Source organism: Stigmatopora argus, chromosome 6, assembly GCF_051989625.1.
Source record: "Stigmatopora argus isolate UIUO_Sarg chromosome 6, RoL_Sarg_1.0, whole genome shotgun sequence".
Taxonomy (NCBI): domain Eukaryota; kingdom Metazoa; phylum Chordata; class Actinopteri; order Syngnathiformes; family Syngnathidae; genus Stigmatopora; species Stigmatopora argus.
In genome coordinates, this window is record NC_135392.1 from 5394660 (window position 1) to 5414801 (window position 20142).

Genomic DNA, 20142 nt, shown 5'->3' on the forward strand with positions numbered 1-20142 from the left:
GAAGTCCGTTCGTCCAAACAGAAAACTGCCAGGCAGCATTTTCCTCACAAGGGTCGTGGGGGTGCTGGAGCCTATTTCAGCCTACTGTCAGCAGGAGGTAAGGGCCACCTTGAATTGGTTGACAGCTAATGGGAGGTCACAAGGAGACAAACAAACAATGGAGAGTGTTGTTTTATGAACGAAAACCTGCAATGGGTCATTTTTCTGTCGCTGTTGATGTAACTGGACCCTAACTGTGAGCATCGGTTTAAACGGAAACCTTCGTGCTTGGTCACATCTCTGCATGCTAATGTTTCGTCACTATTACATTGACAGCAGTTTTGTTTGATATGGAAATGTTCTCATTGCTAGAGGTCGCATGCCTCTCCGGGCGGAGTACCAAATTGTGGAATCTGCTGTATTTTTTTTTGTGAAGCAGTGGGAAAATGTCATCGGGGTGATTTGGAAGAGGCTCCACAAATGAATATTAATGGTCAAAATGTTTGGGCATTTGGGCTATGACTCCTCGGGATTGAAATCCTTGGCTTGACATTGAGCTGCACGAGTGTGTCAGTATTGACTTGCTTTTAGCCGTTGTCTTTGTCATTATCGCTGATCTTTGGCTTTATTTTTCTAAGCAACAGAGGCTTCATTTATCTGGAGATAAAACAAAGAACAAAAGCAAGGTCAGGCTCTTATGTATGTTGCATTTCAGTTTTTATTTTCCTGCTTAAACAGAGTACGTAACAATAACAGCACATTGACAGATTTAATCTCGTTCGGATTGAGACGAAAGCAAATTTGATGCATAGGAATTGGAACATGCTGCCTTGTCTCCTGAGGAAAAGATCTTTTTTTTATTTCACCTGAGCTGTTCGTGGACGGATTAACTGCGGTTGCTCACCAACAACAATTTCTCTTTGAAAAAGTGCTACTCCCTGTTCAATTCTTGACATATCCTTTCATCATAGCTGCCTGTGTTTTTATCTAACCCATTAGTGATGTTGCGATATTTAAAATGTCTTTTATGCACCAACCATTGAGCCAAACTGTCATCTGGGATTACTCTCTGACTGTCTCTATTTGCTTTTAACATCTAATTATCCAATGCAGCTGCAATACACTAAAGCACACAAACATCAATTAGCCTATGCGTTTCATTCCTGATCTCTGTTAATCCCAAACTACAGGATTAAGAGTCAGTACTTGCATTCTGATTAGTTATGCAATAGAATCAGACAAATTGTATAAAATATGAAATGTATATGTAGAGCCATTTTTTAAGTCTCTTGGTTATTCTTTTGAGCAAACCAGTGTTGTCACAAATATCTGTTAGAAATTTTGTGAAGAGATCATAAATGACCCAGTGGCTTCTAACCTTCCTGTCTGGAGTTTGTCTGATCTTCCCATGGCTGCGTGGGTTTTCTCCGGTTACTCCGCAATTGTCCCTTTGGCTGGGATAGGCTATAGCACCCTCGTGGTATTTGTGAGGATAAGCGGGATGGACAATAAATGACTGAAATGTTTTTAAACTACTTCCTGGCCACCTGAACATGTGTTTTAAGGGTTTAACATTGGGATCTGTTCCTGATACTTGATGCAGTGGTATTGCAAGTCATTGGACTGGAGCATAATTCCGAACTTGCTGGTGATTATGTCGGAGTGTCCGTATCAGCCGTTGCTGGTCTAGTGAGGGGGGCAGGAAGAGTGCCTGCAGAGGGGGCAGGGTTTGAATGAAAAGACATGAAAAACCTGCCCTCCACCCATTTTTATAACCCCCACTCCCCTTCCCCGAGCACTCTTCATACACCTTTCAGTCCAATTCATGGGAGTAGCTACCCAACAACATTTTACTGCGAATGCTTAAGACTCAGTTCTCCTGACTGATCTGATAACCAGATCAGTCAGCGTGTTTTAAATTCTGTCATACTATTGACAAAACACTGATTCCACATGAGACATATTTAGTCCAAAATATGTAAACGCACTGATACACCAAATTCATATATGATTGACAAAACACAGTTGTTTTTGCATATGCTCTGCTAGAGGTAACCTTAAAGCTCTTCTCTTGAAGTGTACATTTTCTCCCATTACTCCCATGAGAAATCCTCAACCCACAGGCTGCATAATATGTTATGTCAGTCATTTTGTCATCTTTGTGTGCATTGGGATCTTTTGAAAGTGAAGCTTTTAGATTTAAAATAAACTACATTGTTAACTTATATGCCATAGCCCCCTAAATTACTTTGTTCAAACCGTGAAAGTTAATCAATTTCTTGACTTATCTTCCATGCTAAAATTCAAATTAAGATTATAGATGTATAGAGAATATCTTTTTGTGTCTCTTTTTAGAAAAGAATTAACAAATATCCAACGTTTTTTGTTCTTATTTTTAAGCATTTTTTTTATCTAAAGAAATGGATGAAACACTATTTCCTGTTTTCCACTTATTATAAATAAAAATATTTCTTAAAATATAATGACTAAAACAGAATATAGTAATAATAATAATTATTATTATTATTATTACTATATGAAATATTTCTTAAAATATAATTACTAAAAATAGAATATAGTAATAATAATAATAATTATTATTATTATTACTATATTCTGTTTTTAGTAATTGTGTTTTAGTTTTGCGTTTCATCCATAATAAAAATAATAATAATAATTAAGTTTTCACCAGACAATTGGTACTGACCTCAAGGTAAAAAAAAAAATTGCAATTGGGTAGCTTTTTTGGGGTGGAGGGTATTCAGAAGATTTCACATATAGCTGAAGTCAAAGCATTCCTCTCTCACAAAGACCTGCAAAATGACTAAAATATGTCATGTACTTGCTAAGACATTAGTTGGCAATGTCACTTTGACAGGTCCACATAAATGTGACATGAAATAGGTCTTCGATGAATAATGTGACTCTCGTGGATGCATTAGCAATGTAGTAAAGACACACACCACGGGAGAAGCTCTACTTAACTGCTGTCTTCCAACCATTATTGTTTTGACCCTGACACCCTGACTGAGAACCTTACAAGCATGTGCTATATTTTTACAGTATAACACTTCTTAGAATGGCTCATTGTTTCCTTAAACGCCTGCATTTAAAGTTGTTGTGTGTGTGTGTGTGTGTGCTTTTTCTAAAGCCCATTATCTTTAAAAAAAAGTAAGCCACCACAGTATAAAAAATGCGTGAGACACCCCATTTTCAGTTCTGCACACAGCTTGTCAGAGAGGCGTACAACTCTGGCATCTTGCTAATCTTCCACTCGTTCGATCTTTAACCTACATCCACCCTCATTAGTGGCGGTTGAGGGCAGAAATGTCCTCCTTCACATTGTTATTAATTGAACATCCGTTTGCAAGCTGCTGCCACTGAGGAGGTGAGGATTAGCCGGCCGCAACCCTACGGGCTCTCTGGTTTGCAGTCACGGGCTGGAATAATTAATTTAATTGGAATATAATCAGTCAAGGCTGATATGATGATAAAATTGGTCCCTTTTTCCAAGTGTGATTTGCATAATTTAGACACGTTGGCGGGTTTTTCATGATAGTTGTGCATTTTTCTGAGCGGTCTGAAGCGCAACTTTGTTTTCTGGTACACTTTGATGAGTATTGACCCTGATATCTGTTCAAATATATGAATGAAATGTAGAATTTCTTCAATAGAGGGAGGCAGTAAATATTCTTTTTTTTATTTTTCTTGCAGGGTCTGGTGTTTAAATCCCAAGTCAGGCCCTCTAATGTGAAGTTTAAATGGTTATTATTAATTTTACTTGGGCTTTCTATGTGTGTCTATGTGTAACATATCCCACGTCGCCTACCACAAAAAAAAGCGCCATATTTTCATGACTGATGAATTCATGGCCGGCTGGAGGTAGAATGGCATTTTACGGCTTACTTTAGTTACCGTCAATCAAAGTGGCTCCTCTCATTCCCTTTAAATGTGGCACACTGAAAATTGCTATGAAATGGTAACCATGTTTAAAAATGAAAATGACTGCCCCAATGAAATTTTACATGCCCACTTTTTTCAGCAATTCTGGTTGTGACATCACTTTTAATCAATTCCCATGCTTGCGTGTACCAAAGTCAGACCAAAAAAATCATGCATACATGATCCAACTGAAAAAACAAAACAAAAAAACTCATTTTTAGTGTTTTAGTACATTTTTGTAAACAATATCCTTCTAGAGTTCATATCAAAAACACATTATGGCAAGTAACAAAAATAAGGGATATAACATGAGAAAACAAAAATCCTACAAACGAGGCATCTAGAATGCAACACTGCTTGGCATGGATGTTTTGTACATTAAAAATTCACATTTAGATAATCTTGCTCAGGGATTTTTTTCATGCATATTCTCGCTTCCAAGTTGCTGGCAGTGCACATTGGATGGAATAAAATAAGTAAAGAAATTTCCTGAATACGGGATGAAGTAAAATTCTAATCTAAACATTCGCAGTGTGACATGTTTACAACATGAGCCTCATTACCTTCTTACATGGAGGTTCTCCTCAGTGTGGGTATCCTTTACAGCTGGGTCCAAAGTGTTAAAAGTGACATCTTCACCATTAGCCATATGGTGATGGGTGGCCTTCGGGCGCTGTGATTATTTATGAGCAACCCATTGTCATTATGGTGATATCATTAATAAACAATGTTTGTTGTGGAAAACTGAATTTAATCAAAGTGTAACAAAAGTGGCCACGCCACACATAATGGCTGAAATTGAATCTATCATTGTGCATATTAGCAGAGAAGGTTAAAAAGATAGCTCAGAGTTACTCTTGAATGGGAGCTAGTAGTGACTGCTGATGTCTCTTTCCTCCATCATTTGGTCACAGTGCCTTTCTGCTCTTCATCCACCATGACTTCATTGACATTTTCTGGGAATCCTCTGGGAGATTGGACGCTAACTTTGTGGTCTAATTAGGCAGCTCTTTCTTTCACTTTCTCTCTCCCTTAGCATACAATTAAGACATCCCGAAAACATAAACGAAATGTTATTTGCTAGGATTATGTATTTGTACATCACTCCGCAAATGTCACATTTGTTATTCTAGCAATGCTGCATTGAATTTAATACATTATAACATCTTATCAATACCAGGCCGAATACTAAATTGGAAAGCATTTTTTTGTTCTACCTTTCAGCAGTCTTCTATTTATATGCGTGCAGTGAAATGTCACACATTCTCCATGTTATTCCCGTGTGCGCTCGATTGGTCGACGATCTTTTGGTCGCCCCGACCGTGACAACGGGCGACCAAAAGATATAAAAGTATAAGAGTTTGTATGTACATGCGTTGTCCCTTTTAAGAAGCAACGTCAGTCAGGGTCTTAACAAGTTCTCCAACAAAAAAACAATAAAAGTCCGGGAAATTTTGAGCTTTTCTTTAGCCTAATAATTAATAGGGCATTAAGTATGACTAAATAGTAATTCACAGTTTGTATTTAGGGAATTTGAGCAACGATTTAAATGGTAATTATCACTTACCTTCCGGGTGACCAAAAGACCGGCGACCAAAAGATCGGTGACCAAAAGACCGGCGACCAATCGACCGTGTACCGTTATTCCTTATAAATGCACACAATTATAAGAAATGCACAAAGGCTCTTATTTTTTTACAGTACTATGAGAACCCGTGAATTAAACCAAACCCTAAAAAATAGCTTCTTTTTTAAAAACTTTTTAAGCTGTAAATTAAACCGAACTCTAAAAAAAACGTTTTAACTACATCAACATGCCCGCTGGTGCCAAACAATATACTCTACGTTAAAATGGCCCTGATTAAGATTAAAAAAAAAAAGCTTAAATATTGACTGTCATTGAGACCTTCAAGGCTAAGTAACCTGTAAAATCGTTCATTTGATGTTCATTTAGCATCAGAATCAAATAGTATGACTAAGCCAATCACACCGAAAACAAGTAACACCTTTTTCTTTTCCACTTCTCCAATGTCAAATCCTCCGCCATACTTCCGTTTTTCAATGTGAACATTGACACCCGTGCACACACACACTTGCTTGTGTATACCGCCGTGGCCCAACCTGTAACCACAGCGTGTGTTTAATCTTTTCCCTGGCGCCACTTCCTCGCCGAGAGGCTCCCAGAGGCCCACAAGGGTCCGGAGTGAAAGCAGCATCACACTCCAGGTCTGGGACCTAAACGTCCCTCATTTGGCTCTGGAAGCCCCTACTTCCCCTCCCTCTTCCTGTGCGGAGAATCCCTCCATGGAGAATGAGCCATTTGAAGGATGGTCTGCTTCCTTTCATTGGAGATTCTCCTCGTGCTCACTTTCCCAGCGTTGCGTCCACCCCTGGAGCCTGGCCTGAGCTCCCATCCAAGAATGTGTGTTGGCAGAGGACATAATTAAGGCCATGTCTGCCCTCATACTTGGGCCACCCTTTAAAAGCACCTCTTTACTCAGAGCTGTTTATCTGGCCACACAGAAATTTGGTCGCAAAGAATGTGAATGGATGAAACGGGATAGAAAGGCTAGTGAAGGTTCAACTTTTGTTGCTTGCAGAGAAACTGACTTTATGTGACATTGAGATAACGAAGCGTCAGCGAAAGTTCTTAAGATCAGAAATAAGAGCTGTGTAACAATAGATCTTTTACAATTACTTGCAAATAACAGAGAGGTGTGGTTTTTTAAAGAATAAATGGAGGAAGACAACCATTCGCACTCAGAATCACACCAGAGTGGGAATTGATCGCACATTTGACCGCACCCAACTCAGGCGAATTAACCACTACACCATCAGGTGGCTTCCGCTAAAACCTAGCAAGGGTTTCAGGGGTTGCTGGAGGTTATCCCAGCGGACTTGGGGTGAAAGGCAGACTACACCTAAGACTGGTCGCCACTCAGTCGTGGGGCAGACCAACCATTCGCAAGCACAATCATTATACCACCAAGCGGGAATCGATCCCACGCTTGCCTGAACCGAAGTCAGGCGAGTGAACCACTATGCCATTAAGTAGATTTTCAACATATCACATCAGTAAAAATTTACTACAGTGTATTCTTTTTGTTATTATTGACATTGTATTTTTTCATGAAAACTATATTAAAACATTGTTTTTTTATTTTTTAAATATATATGCGTATATATATATATTCATTCCAAAGGCAAAAGCAATTATTGTTTCTCAATATTTCTTATATTTTAAAACAAACAGCCAGTTATTATTTCGATTACTTTTTTCGATTAAAAAATGTTTTTAATTTACAAAAAGTATTTATTTGATTATTTCTAGGGGTGTTACTTACATTTCAGCAATGCACAACCTAAATACTGTAAGATAAAATACTAAATTTAATTATTAACTTTTCCTACAATACATAAAATTATAATCTACTTGTACTGTATTTTCCGGAGTATACGTTGCACCTTTTTTCAGGTTGCGATTTATGTATGTATTTTTTTTTTTAAATCTCTGACCACCGAGAGTTTTTTTTTTAGGTTATAATTATCTGAAACAATGTTATGTTAACAGAAGCCTATTTAGCCTGTTGTTCTCCATTTTACTATTGTTACTTTAACGTATGTTTGTTCTTGGTTTCTGAAAAAATAAAAATGTCCCCCTCAAAAATGCAACAAATATTCTATTCTAAAAGTATGACCCATTTTAGGTGTAATTTGTCATGAACACATCACATTCAGAGAAAACCTGCAGGTTTTACTGCATATTTCAGCAACTGATAGTGAAATCCAGTCAGGGACTGAAAAGTGAATATAAATGATTCTTATCATGCATTCTGCTCAGCAGCTGAAGCACAATCTGTCTATCTGCTTGAAACCTGCAATCAACATAAAGCTGTCAGAAGCTGAGCAACAGATTGTAGCTACTTGTAGAAATCACATATTATTTGCTCAGTTCATCTGCTTATGTTTAAGGTTTTAGTTTGAAATCATTTTGCCAACGTGAGCTCTTGGCGAACATTTTCAGTTGTGTTTCTTTTATTTTCATAATGGCTACATCGCTTATCGTGTTCATCAACCCTGAAAAAAATGCATGTATGAATCAGTCTATGGCAGCAAGAACTGTGTCAAAAGATGTATTGATTCATTCAAATCGTTTGAAGACTCCAAAAGAGACCAAAGGGCATACATTTACATAATTGTCTGTAAAGATGGAAGAACAATCTGTCTCTAAATCTTCTCAGCTTCTGCTTTAATGCCAACCAATGGCTGTCATTCAACATCCCATAAATTGTATCATTCTTCGTTTGAAAGGAATGTAGTTCAGATTGAACACCAGCTCTAGTACTTGCACCCAAGTACCGGCCCGCTTACTCGTTCGTGTACTTTAGAACACAATTAATGATTCAGCCGCACACAATAATCAACATTCTTAACAGTAATTCAATTTGTATGTCTGTTCCTTGTGAAAAGATGGCCCCAAGATGGCTTTATTGAGCGGAACTATTTGAAGTCGGAGTGGGCTAAATCAATTATTGAGGATAATGTGAGATGTCTCTCCATTGGTCATTTTTATATGAGTGAAACAGCTGAATATTTTGAACTCTGAATCGGTTATTAAATATAGTATAAAAAGGGCAATGTGTCATGATCATTCAATATGGTGGTTTAGCATGAAAATGTAGGGAATCGGAATAGTTCTTAGCGAGCTAAAAAAATGTTAGTTGAAATGGTTGCAAATAGTGAACGTATTAGCTAGGAGAAGGAAATCTAGGAATGGGAATGCAGATTGTAGTTGTAATATGGGTTACTATTGGAAAAATTCCAAATGATATTTGTCTAATGTGGAATTTGGGAAATACGGCAATTTTTCAAATGATCAAATCATCTCAAGCTTTAGAATTGGAAATGGTAACTCTCAATTGACTCTGATTGGACTTTAGTTACCCAAAAAATGTGGAATTATAGGACATTTCGGAAGTTTTATGAAAAGCCGTTTTCAGAATTAAGAACCTGTATCTGTTGTGAGTCTTCATTCAACATTCTATTGTTCTATCCATGATCTACTCTTCTTGAGATGCAAGAATTATCTCGTGTACACAGGTGTGTGTGTGTTTGTGTATGTCGGTGTGTGTTGACAGTACAGTGTGAATTAGTCCCGCTTGTTTCTGTGCTTCCTCCACTTGGGTCAAGCATTATCGCCGCATCGGAGGCTCTTGACTGAAAACAGAGGGATTAGAACCGTGTCAAACACGCTTCTGTCTTGCTTCCGATATGAGAATTCCTTGTGCCCCTCTTCCCTCTAGACCCCCACTCCTTGATTCCCGCCCGACTGTCACCCCCGCTTTAAAACTTGCCTGATGCCAAGTCGAGATCTAGTAACTTTGGAAAGTTTTCTATTTGTTTGCGCGAGTTGTGCACACAGGTTCTGCCCTCTGGCCGACGTCCAGGCTCTTCAAACAAAGCGGCTCATTGATTCTTTGGGAAGCGGGAGCCGGCAGCCACGTTTGCGTTGATTGTGCTGCTTTTGTCATTGCTGCTTTGGACACAGTAGCTCTGTGGACCTTATCATCTCATAGCCACTTAGATTTCATAGGATTAAAGAAAACATTCTCTTGCATATTTTCATTTTTGGCCTCTAACTTAGTGTCTTTCCAAAAAGGCCCCCATTTTTTTTCAAAGTTATTTAATAGGTTAGTGCACAGGTGTCCGAATGGCGGCCCGGGGGCCAAATCTGGCCCGCTGCATCATTTTGTGCGGCCCGAAAAAGTAAATCATGAGTGCCAACTTTCTGTTTTAGGATCAAATTCAAATGAAGAGTATAGATGTATATTAAATTTCCTGATTTTCCCCCTTTTAAATCAATAATTGTAATTTTTTAATCCATTTTTTTCTGTGTTTTTAGTTCAAAAATCATTTTATAAAATCTAAAAATATATTTTTTTAAAAGCTAAAATAAACATTGTTTTACATCTATAAAAAACTGAATATTCAGGGCTTTTAATCCAGTTCTTTTAATCCATTTATTTAAAAAAATGAAATATTATATCTAAAATTGTCCGGCCCACGTGAAATCAAGTTCACTTTAAAGCAGCCCGCGAACCAACCCGAGTCTGACACCCGTGGGTTAGTGTGTCAGCCTCATAGTTCTGGGGCCGAGATTTAGATCATCACAGTATAGAGTTTGCATGTTCTACCTGGGCTTGCGTGGGTTTTCTCCAGGTACCCCGGTTAAATTTTTACATCCCCAAAACATGCTTGGTAGGCTCGTTGAACACTCTAAATTGTCCCTAGGTATGAGTGTGAGCATGAATGGTTGTCTGTCTCTTTGTGCCCTGCAATTGGATGGCCACCTATTCAGGATGTCTCACGCCTGGTGCCCATACTTGGATGGGATAGGTTCCAGCAGCCCCCGCGACTCTTGTGAAGATATTCTTTTAATGATGCCATGATATTACACATACTAAAGTAAAAAAATTCTATTCATTCCTTTGTCTATATCGAGCCGAAACATAAGTGTGGGAAATGGATCATGTAAATTACCGTGCGGTCTAACTTGCAAAGACTGCATGTCGGCATTGAAAGGGAAACAGAACTAAATGTAAACATGTTAATGATGTATAATGGGAACAAGAAGATACAACACAAGTAATTAGAAGCTGAGAAAAATTTCAACTGGTGAACTGGAAACTTGGCATGTAAAATGAAGAAGTATTTTTGCTTCCGGACAAAGAAAGGAGGAGTTTTGCACTGAATGCAAGCGTAAAATTCCTGATTAGGACCTTGGGATGTATTGAAAGGGAATATAAGCTTGCTTTTGGTGGTTTCTGGCGTACGTCTATTTTCATTTGTTGAGTGCATAGCAGGAGATAAACTCTTCTTTGGATCTGAGAATATGAAGAAAGTGTTTCTTCCATATAAGCGTCCTTCTAGTATGGGCTGTGTTCACACTTGGCAGGTGTGGTTGAAACTTTAGTGCCATTGTTCGGACGGTGCGGTTCATTCGGTCAAGTGTGAACGACATTATTTGAAAGCCGCTGCTTGGAGAGGTGGTCTGGGTTCACTTGTAAGTGAACTCTGCTTTGGTTTTCTTCGCTTGAGTGAACATAGAAACCTGACCAGTGCTCAACATGATCTTTGTCAGGGTGTGGATCAGGGAAGTCCTGATCTTTTCAGATACATGCACACTAATCACCCCCTATTGATGCAGAAAAGCAAAAATAAAGGTGAAACGTTAATTGATGGGGTATCTGGTGTCATTGTCACGTTAGTGGGGTTGGTTGGATGGGTGTGTTTTCCTTGTGTGTCCAGTCTCCGTGATTTGTATGCGTTTTTGCCTGATTGGATTGGATTGGATAACTTTATTCATCCCGTATTTGGGAAATTTCGTTGTCACAGTAGCAAGAGGGTGAGGATGCAGAAATAGGAAAGGCATTTTAGACATAAATAGATAGGTAATAAGTAAGTTAATAAATACAGTTGTTTGTGATTCGTCATCAAACTCTGTCTGTGTATTTAAACCCTGTGTTCTGGCATGTCTTGTTGTGGGGGTATTGTTACTTGTTTTCCTTTTGCTGGTAAAGTAGGCAATCTTTTGCCTATTCGTCGGTGTGCGTCTCCCCTGTTTAGTTTTTATTTTGTTAGCTTTATCCCAGATTTGATTATTTGTATGGTTATTTTTCATCAAAATCCTAAATTGTGCACCAGCACTTCTCTCTCATTTTTCTGCTTCCCGCTCCTGGGTTCAACTTCGCTTCCCAGCCGAAGGCAAATACATTAGTCGTAAAATGCGAGTCTTTTCACGACTTTTGTCAGTGAAAACGGGTGACATACATACAAACATATAAAATGAGTACCATATTTTCACGACCATAAGGCGCACCGCATTATAAGGCGCACCCTCAATGAATGACACATTTTATTTTATTTTTCCATATAAAAAGCACACTGGATTATAAGGCTCCCTGTCTATTTTGGAGAAAATTTAAGACTTAAGTGCGCCTTATAGTCGTGAAAATACGGTACTATTGTTTTCTGAATGAGGTGGATGGCGTGCAAAAATTTCAAAGCAAGGGTTTGAAGTGTGTGTTAGTTTCACTAACAAACAGCGCATTTGTTCCTCCTGTTTGTGCACAGATGGCGTCCACTCTGTGTCGGCCCAGTGCCTTCTCCAGGTCACCATCATCACAGATGAGATGTTGTCCAACAGCATCACACTGAGGCTGGCCAACACCTCTCAGGAGCACTTCCTCTCACTGCTGCTTGCTCAGTTCCTTGACGGCGTGGCCCGTGTGCTCTCCGCCGCCCCGGAAGACGTCGTCATTTTTAACATTCAGGACGACACCGATGTCAGCGCCCGAATTGTCAACGTCAGCCTGTCCGTGGCCGTGCCCGGTGACGCCCCCCAGCGGAGTTCAAGCTTGAGCCACCACGCGGAAGATGACGCCAGGAGAGGGGCGGAAGGCGGAGGGGTGGAGTTTTTCGGTTCTGAGGAACTCCATGAGAGGCTTTACCTAAACCGCAGCTTGCTGGCCCAGATCTCCTTCCAGGAAGTTCTGCCCTTCGATGACAATATCTGCCTGCGGGAGCCCTGCGAGAACTACATGAAGTGCGTGTCCGTGTTAAAGTTTGACAGCCTGGCGCCTTTCGTGGCGTCCGACACCATCCTGTTCAGGCCCATCCACCCCATCGCTGGCCTGCGCTGCCGATGTCCCGCCGGCTTCACGGGAGACTACTGCGAGACCGAGATCGACCTCTGCTACTCCAAACCCTGTGGCACTCACGGTGTGTGTCGTAGCAGAGAGGGAGGCTTCACCTGCGAGTGCATGGACGACTATACAGGTGAGAGGCCATTTTGGAAAACCATTATAATGTATTGGATTACATGTGTCAAAGTGGCGGCCCGGGGGCCAAATCTGGCCCGCCACATCATTTTGTGTGGCCCGGGAAAGTAAATCATGAGTGCCGACTTCCTGTTTTAGGATCAAATTAAAATGAAGAGTATAGATGTATATTAAATTTCCTGATTTTCCCCCTTTTAAATCAATAATTGTAATTTTTTAATCCTTTTTTCTGTGTTTTTAGTTCAAAAATCATTTTGTAAAATCTAAAAATATAAAAAAAGCTAAAATAGACATTGTTTTAGATCTATAAAAAAAACTGAATATTCAGGGCTTTTAATCCAGTTCTTTTAATCCATTTATAAAAAAAATCTAAATATTATATCTAAAATGGTCCGGCCCACATGAAATCGAGTTGACGTTAACCGCGAACCAACCCGAGTCTGACACCCCTGTATTAGATTGTGTGTGTATGGTAACTAGATGCATTAACACGGTCACTCGCGACAAAAATGAACAAAAGTCCTAAAATATTTAGCAGAAAATATTTTCCTGTTGTTGCAATTTCGGGCCCTCTTTTATAGACGTTAGCAAAAATGAATATCTTTTGTTCAATGATAGCCTCCGACAATTCATGTATAGTATAAAATATTTACAAAAGCTGTTCAAAGTGAATTTTATACACAGCCAAAGGCATGTCGCACACCATTGCTAATCAAAGGCTGAGCCACTCTGTATTTGTTTACAGAGAAAACGAGAGGAAGCTACACCTTCTGTCGCTTACACGATATATCCCATCCTAGAAATTAGTACAGCTCCATGCCAAAGGAAAAGATTTACTCGCATATAAGCCGTATTTGTCACTCAAAAAAATGATGACTGAATTGAGGGTCCGGCTTATATGATTATTATTAAGATTTTCCCTTCAAAGTAACACATTTGTACTCCCTATTAAAACCATAAATATGTAGGTGAAAATTGAGAATCAAGGGGGCAGCTTATACGCGAGAAATTGTACAATTCAACAATTTTAAGGCAATTTTCAGGGAAAAAAAGAGAGACTTGCAAACTAAAATGTTAAACAATACAGTTTGAATATCATGGGAGCACCCCTCCTACTCTATCCTTTTTATTGGAAGGTTAAGTAGGCCAAAAACTGACTCAAAAGTTTTGTTCTCATCAAAGCAGCTTGATAGTTGCTTTTTAGTTTAGCTCTGCTTTGGGAGTTTGAATTCCATGTATCGTATTATTTGGACTGTCATATGTCCATACATTTTTTATATTCTTAAACTATGTGCGTTCGGAACTTTATCCGCTATTCCATATTTGCATCGCAGCCCAAAATTGATATTGCTTGAACACATCCTCAAAGGCAGTACGTAAATAAACTCCAGCATAAAGGAGCGCAAGTTACACAATTAATTCCAAAATTGTAGTGCCTACTGTGTTTACACGTTATTTTCCACCTCATCAGAGTGTTGATTTGCATAAACCGATTCTCTGAGCGACCATTCTTCACATGGTCATTTATACTAAACCTGATTAAATTCTCAAAAGCAACACATACTGTGTAGCACTGTTCCCTCTAAGCTGCGCGCGTGCGCAATTGCGCACTACTCTCGTCTTCTCTGCGCAGCAGCAATCCTATGGCGCGCAGCAAAAAAAAAACGGTTTTTTTTTTTTTTTTTTTTTTTTTTTTTTTTTTTACCCCTTTCTTCATGATGGCGCCGTTTAAGCGGCAGCCAGTGGCAGTAGCTCTGTCCACTTATGTTTTTCGTGTTTTACAGCATGTTTTACATGAAAAATTAGAGGGAACATTGACATGCACCTGCTTGTGGCAGGTGTGATACTGGTGTGCCCATAGCGAGCAATGATGATGTCGTGACCGGATGATTCGCCTAAAGACATTTCGCCGACGGACGTTTGACAGACGGACAGGTCTCCGAATGAACGTTTGTTCAAACAGCGTTTAATGATTAAATACAAATACTAGTATTTGTATTTAATCATTAAACGCTGTTTTCAGCTGGATTTGACCAAATTTGAGAGCATTTTGAGCCGTTTGGCGAATGGACGTATATGGACATTTTTTTGCCTCCATCGCGACATCATCGCGACATTTTACCGAGGAATTCACTTCCCTGGGCTCGGTTCTAATGTCCAAAGAGCTCCAATATTTGTATTTAATCATTAAACGCTGTTTTCGGCTGGATTTGACCGAATTTGAGAGCATTTTGAGCCGTTTGGCGAATGGACGTATATATACGTTTTTTTGCCTCCATCGCGATATCATCACGACATTTTACCGAGGAATTCACTTCCCTGGGCTCGGTTCTAATGTCCAAAGAGCTCCAGTATTTGTATTTAATCATTAAATGCTGTTTTAGGATGGATTTTACCCGATTGCTGTCATTTTACGGCTCGGTTCTGCTACATCTGCCCGCCCAAGTGTGCTTATTCCCGGGCTGCCATTGATGGTAGACTAACATTGATTTTTACTATAATTTGGACAACACCGGCGGCGGGCCGGATTAAAAATCCTAACGGGCCGTATATGGCCCGCGGGCCGAGGTTGAAAAACTTGTACACACACGATCCGGGGGCGGGGCGAGCGCGCGAATCCCGTTTCGGCGAAACCTCCGTTCGGCCGAATGAACGTTCGGCGGAACGTCCATTCGGCGACCTGCCCGTCTGTCAAACGTCCGTCGGCGAAACGTCTTTAGGCGAATCATCCGAGTACCGATGATGTCGCTCACACTGGTACTCAGTGCGCTCAGGGAGGTTGACTTTCTGCTCAGACCAACGAAAAATTAGAGGGAACATTGCTGTGTAGTATATGTAGCCAACATTTCCCTTATGATCGAAACTGCTGTTTTAAACACGATTCTTGCGTAAAAGTCTTTTCCCTTGCAACATTACAGTGTTTCATTATTACTAACATCCCAAAGTTTTCTTTTACCTGCTACACACATTACAGCTGCTGAAGTAACGTACGATTGTGTGTGGGATCCGTCACTGGGTTGAGTAGCACTTACATTTTCTCGTCCACGGCAGTTTCTGTCGAAGCTGAACTGCGGGGGCTTTTAACGGGAGTTGTCATGTGAGTGAGTGGGTGACAGTATTTGGGTTTTCACCCGTTTTCCCACTGCAAGCAGAAGACTCGACTATATCATCTCATGACTTAAGGGTTTTGAACTAGGAGCTCACCTTGTGTGGTTAATCTATCCCAATGCTGCAATTAAAGCCGGATGATTAATGAAAGGAATAGTTCAGCGTTCATGGGGCACCGATGTGTGAAAGCGTGCGTGTGTGTGTGGTTGAGATCTGTTGGACTGTAGGCGTTTGCCAGATGGTAGCGATGGCAAAAAAAAAACCTGAGAGAAGAAATTGTAGCCAGGATTTTCAACACTCTTTCAAAGGACGAGTGAAAGATTTTGATATCAGAGTTATTTTGTGCCTACGCCTATCCCAATTATATTAAAAAAAAATGATTAGCCAAGACAAATGGTAGAGATGTTTTTGGATTAAAGTTAGACATTCCCGTCTCATCTAAGTGGAGAAATCACGCCAAAGAGGTAATTGGCGTTTTATGGAGACAAGCTGATCCTTAATGGTCAATGGTCAGTTAAACTCTGCCCACCCCTGCGCAACTCACCTCAGTTTATGTGATGACATGGCAGGAGGCCACATTTGCATACAAAGAAGGCTGTGTCTGGGTGGGCTTAAAGCCACACCACAAGAACAAGTATCACGGATCAGTTGGACAAATTGGTCTTCAATAGCTCAGTTAGTTTTACTGTAACCATTAGAACAATACAGCGAAAATGAGTTACATTGTTAAACACATTTATTATGGTTGTTGTGTCTGAATTGTATGGGGATGATTTTTTGGGGGTGTGCAAAACTGAAATATAAATATGGCACGATAATGTGGGTTCAGGATGGAGTGATAAGAAAATTCAAACGCTAGCAAAGAGGAACGTGAGAATTTGGAATCGTATAAATGTTGCTAGTTTGAATTATAAAAAGCTCGACTGAGTGAACAAACAAGAACATTGCGAGTTGTGAAAGAACACCCCCACTTTCTTCACAGCGTGTTGGCATCCCGCTTGTGTTTGTCTTGTAGCTCGCATTCATACTTTAATCCAAAATTCATTTGTGGGCTCTGAATATGTTTAAAACAAATCTAATCTTCAAAATCACTTCACATGGCTACAAAACAATGACAGCAAGTTAAATGTATGTACGGAAGAAGATAAAGAAAAGACAATCTTCATACTGGCTGGTGGTTCAGGAAATGAATAATTGAAGATAAAAAGATACCATATTCAATTCAATCATTCCCACTCTATTATTGGCCCTTTTCCTATTACAACTATTGACCAATGGTTGTTGTTTCATATCAATCAAAGCTCATCACTCATGACAGTTCGAGCACCTGAAAGGTAAAGATATCTTTTAATATCCTGAAAACAGTCTGTCATTAATTTTGGAGGACATATTTTGAATATCATATCGATAGACATTCCAAGTTACAAGAACTCATTTCAGGGAGCTAATTTATTCATTCATTCATTCATCTTTCATACCGCCCATCCTCGAAAGGGTTGCGGGGGTTTTGCTGGAGCCTAGCCCAGCTGTCAGCGAGCGAAAGGCAGACTACACCCTCGACTGGTCGCCAGTCAGTCGTAGGGCACAATTGGTTTCCTGTAGAAGCACCTACAGTATTGGCTCAAATAAAAGACCGTGTTCTTTGCCTTGAAATAAGACTGACAAAGTGTTGGTCGTCTTATATTCGGGGTCTACACATTATAACCATTCAAAACGCTAAATGGCGCCAGATATCTTTAAAGCGAATGCCGAACACTTTGATGGTTAATGCAGTTTTTGGAATTTTGTTGTTTTATCACAGTAGATTGGTTAATTTACATTTAAAACACCAGAAGCCATTCATTTACAAATGTGATTGCACTATTTTTTTTGCATGATTTGAATGAGGCAAAATAACAGGCATTTTCTCTCGAATATATTGATATAATCATTTGTTTCAAATGTGCTGTCATTATTTTCTGTATAAAAATTTAATTTGGTGTTCAGAAAACACAAGAAGGGGTCGTCTTATAATCAGGATTGTCTTATATTCGGGCCAATGCCGTAATTGGTTGGTAGAGGAATGCTCATAGCAATCTTGTCCTGATTAGGAACTCTACTTTCTACCTCTGACCTCATTCACCTCTTTATCAAGTATGTAATTAAAGCTGAACATGGTGCCACTTCCAGAGGGATTTGAGCACTCCTGTTACCTAGGAGCCCAACAACACCCTTGCAGTGTTTTCATCTCTGAGGAAATTCACAAGCCTGATACATTTGAAATAAGAGAAGGTGACATACCTGTAAATTCTATCTACACTTGACGCCAGTTTGGCCGCTGTAGCAAAAGTCAAGCCCAGTTCTCATTAAATTTTAAGCAAGTCGAATCAAGTCATTGATAATTGATACTATTTGTGTTCCCCATCAACTGTAAAAAGGAACTGGCCAAACGTGCTTGGTGACATCATGTTAACCACCCTGTTATTTTACGGGTCAAACTGACCTGTTTTGGTTATTGCATTGTTCTGCCTGACAAAGGGGGGAATAAATTATAATTGGTACCTGTTTCCTACTATTTAGGATGCTGACATGACAGTTGCTCTGGTAGAACAAATGTGAACAGGACCTGGTTGCAATGAGTATCGATGAGGGTCCTGTTCGGTACTTGGACGTTTCGTCGAAAGACCTTTGGTCCCTGGACGTTTGGTCGACCGGATGTTTGGTAGAACGGACGTTTGGTAGAACGGACGTTTGGTAGCCGGGTTGTTACTGTTCAAACCAGCTCTCAAAATTATAATTATGAGAGAGAGTGAGTTTAATATCTAAATATCTAATATCAAAATATCAACAGTTAACTCACTGTCATAATTTGACAGCGAGCGAACCTGGCTACCAAACGTCCGGTCGACCAAACGTCTGGTCGACCAAACGTCCGGTCGACCAAACGTCTGGTCGACCAAACGTCCGGTCGACCAAAAGTCTTTTGACGAAACGTCCGGTCACGGTCCTGTTCGGGAGGGTGCTTGTGGAATATTTTTCGTAAGCCCCTTCGCAGAGAGGCTGACAGACTAATTGGAATACTTATGCACTTAGTTATAGATCCGCGTATCATCGTACGTTCTTTTTAACAACTTCCCCTCGCCCATCCTGCTGAAAACCGGGACCCCCTACCGTACCACCAAGCCCCTTTCCTAGCTCCGCCCCTGGATAGCTGCTATGTTTGGTCCAGAAAGTCATACATTTTGACATCTGTTTAAAGCAAGATTACTTCTCCACAACTCAACACCGTGAATTCAATTTTACAACACGAGAGTTGATTAAATACATTTAAATTTTTAAAATTAGCATGATAAATCTATGAACACTGTTGGACAAGTGAACTATCCAACAACTGGCATAAGATTTCTAACTCTTCATCATTCTATGATGTTTAGCAATCAAAAATATGGATTTTTTTCCCTCCAGACTATCACAATGTAAAAGAAGTCAATGACATCCATTTGAGCAAACCTTTCTATTCTTCAGCCTGACGTGTTTCAAGTATAAATTGAGTCCATTTCAAGTGTTTTCCAAGTAATTTCCATATTTTAAAAGTTGCGACTCATTCTTGTTGAGGTAAATATGGACTCTTATTTTTTCAATGTTTTATGAGTTTATTCTTGTTTAATATTTTAAAAGTAGTTTACGATGCTTTGGTAAATAAAAAAAACATTTTTGACATTCATAATTTAACGCTGGCTCATATTCCAACTGCATTGATCTTTTATGGATGCATTGAGCAAACATTAAAGAGCGCAGTGCATTCTCCACCCATTTCCGACGTGTATGTGCAATTTGCTCCTTTAATGATTCATGACTGTTGCTGTGGTAGGCACCCCCCAACGTGGTTGCTGCTTATATTGAGTTGTTTAAATTATTAATGGGGTGATGGTGTGGGTTTGTCCCTTGGCGCACCGCACCCTCCTGTGACACTCACCTGGCAACCTAACAGCTTAGCAGCATCTTGTGTTGACTTCCCGTGGGGACACATTTTGAGAAAGATCATTTCATCAGTACGGTGGTATATAGCTTTAATTTTTAATATATTGCTTATTATCACATTATGCTGGTGCGCCTACCCGTGACCCTTGTGAGCGGGTCGAAAATAAATGAATGGTGCATCTAATGTTGTGTCATGTTATGACATAACTACTCTTATTTTTTGTATAATCTCATCATTTTTTTAAAAATTATTTATATCAGGTATCATTTTCAATGATATGAGTTGCTTAAATATTTTATTGCATATTAGCAA

General features: G+C 39.6%; 1 protein-coding gene across 2 annotated transcripts in view; it reads left to right on the forward strand.

Annotated features, from left to right (window-relative positions):
• Nucleotides 1-20142, forward strand: part of celsr2 (cadherin, EGF LAG seven-pass G-type receptor 2) — a 65929-nt gene that overhangs the window by 15567 nt on the left and 30220 nt on the right. For both annotated transcript variants that reach the window (XM_077603302.1, XM_077603303.1), the window contains exon 2: nt 12055-12759. In XM_077603302.1, coding sequence (XP_077459428.1) covers nt 12055-12759 — 705 coding nt within the window. The remainder of the gene's footprint in view (nt 1-12054; nt 12760-20142) is intronic.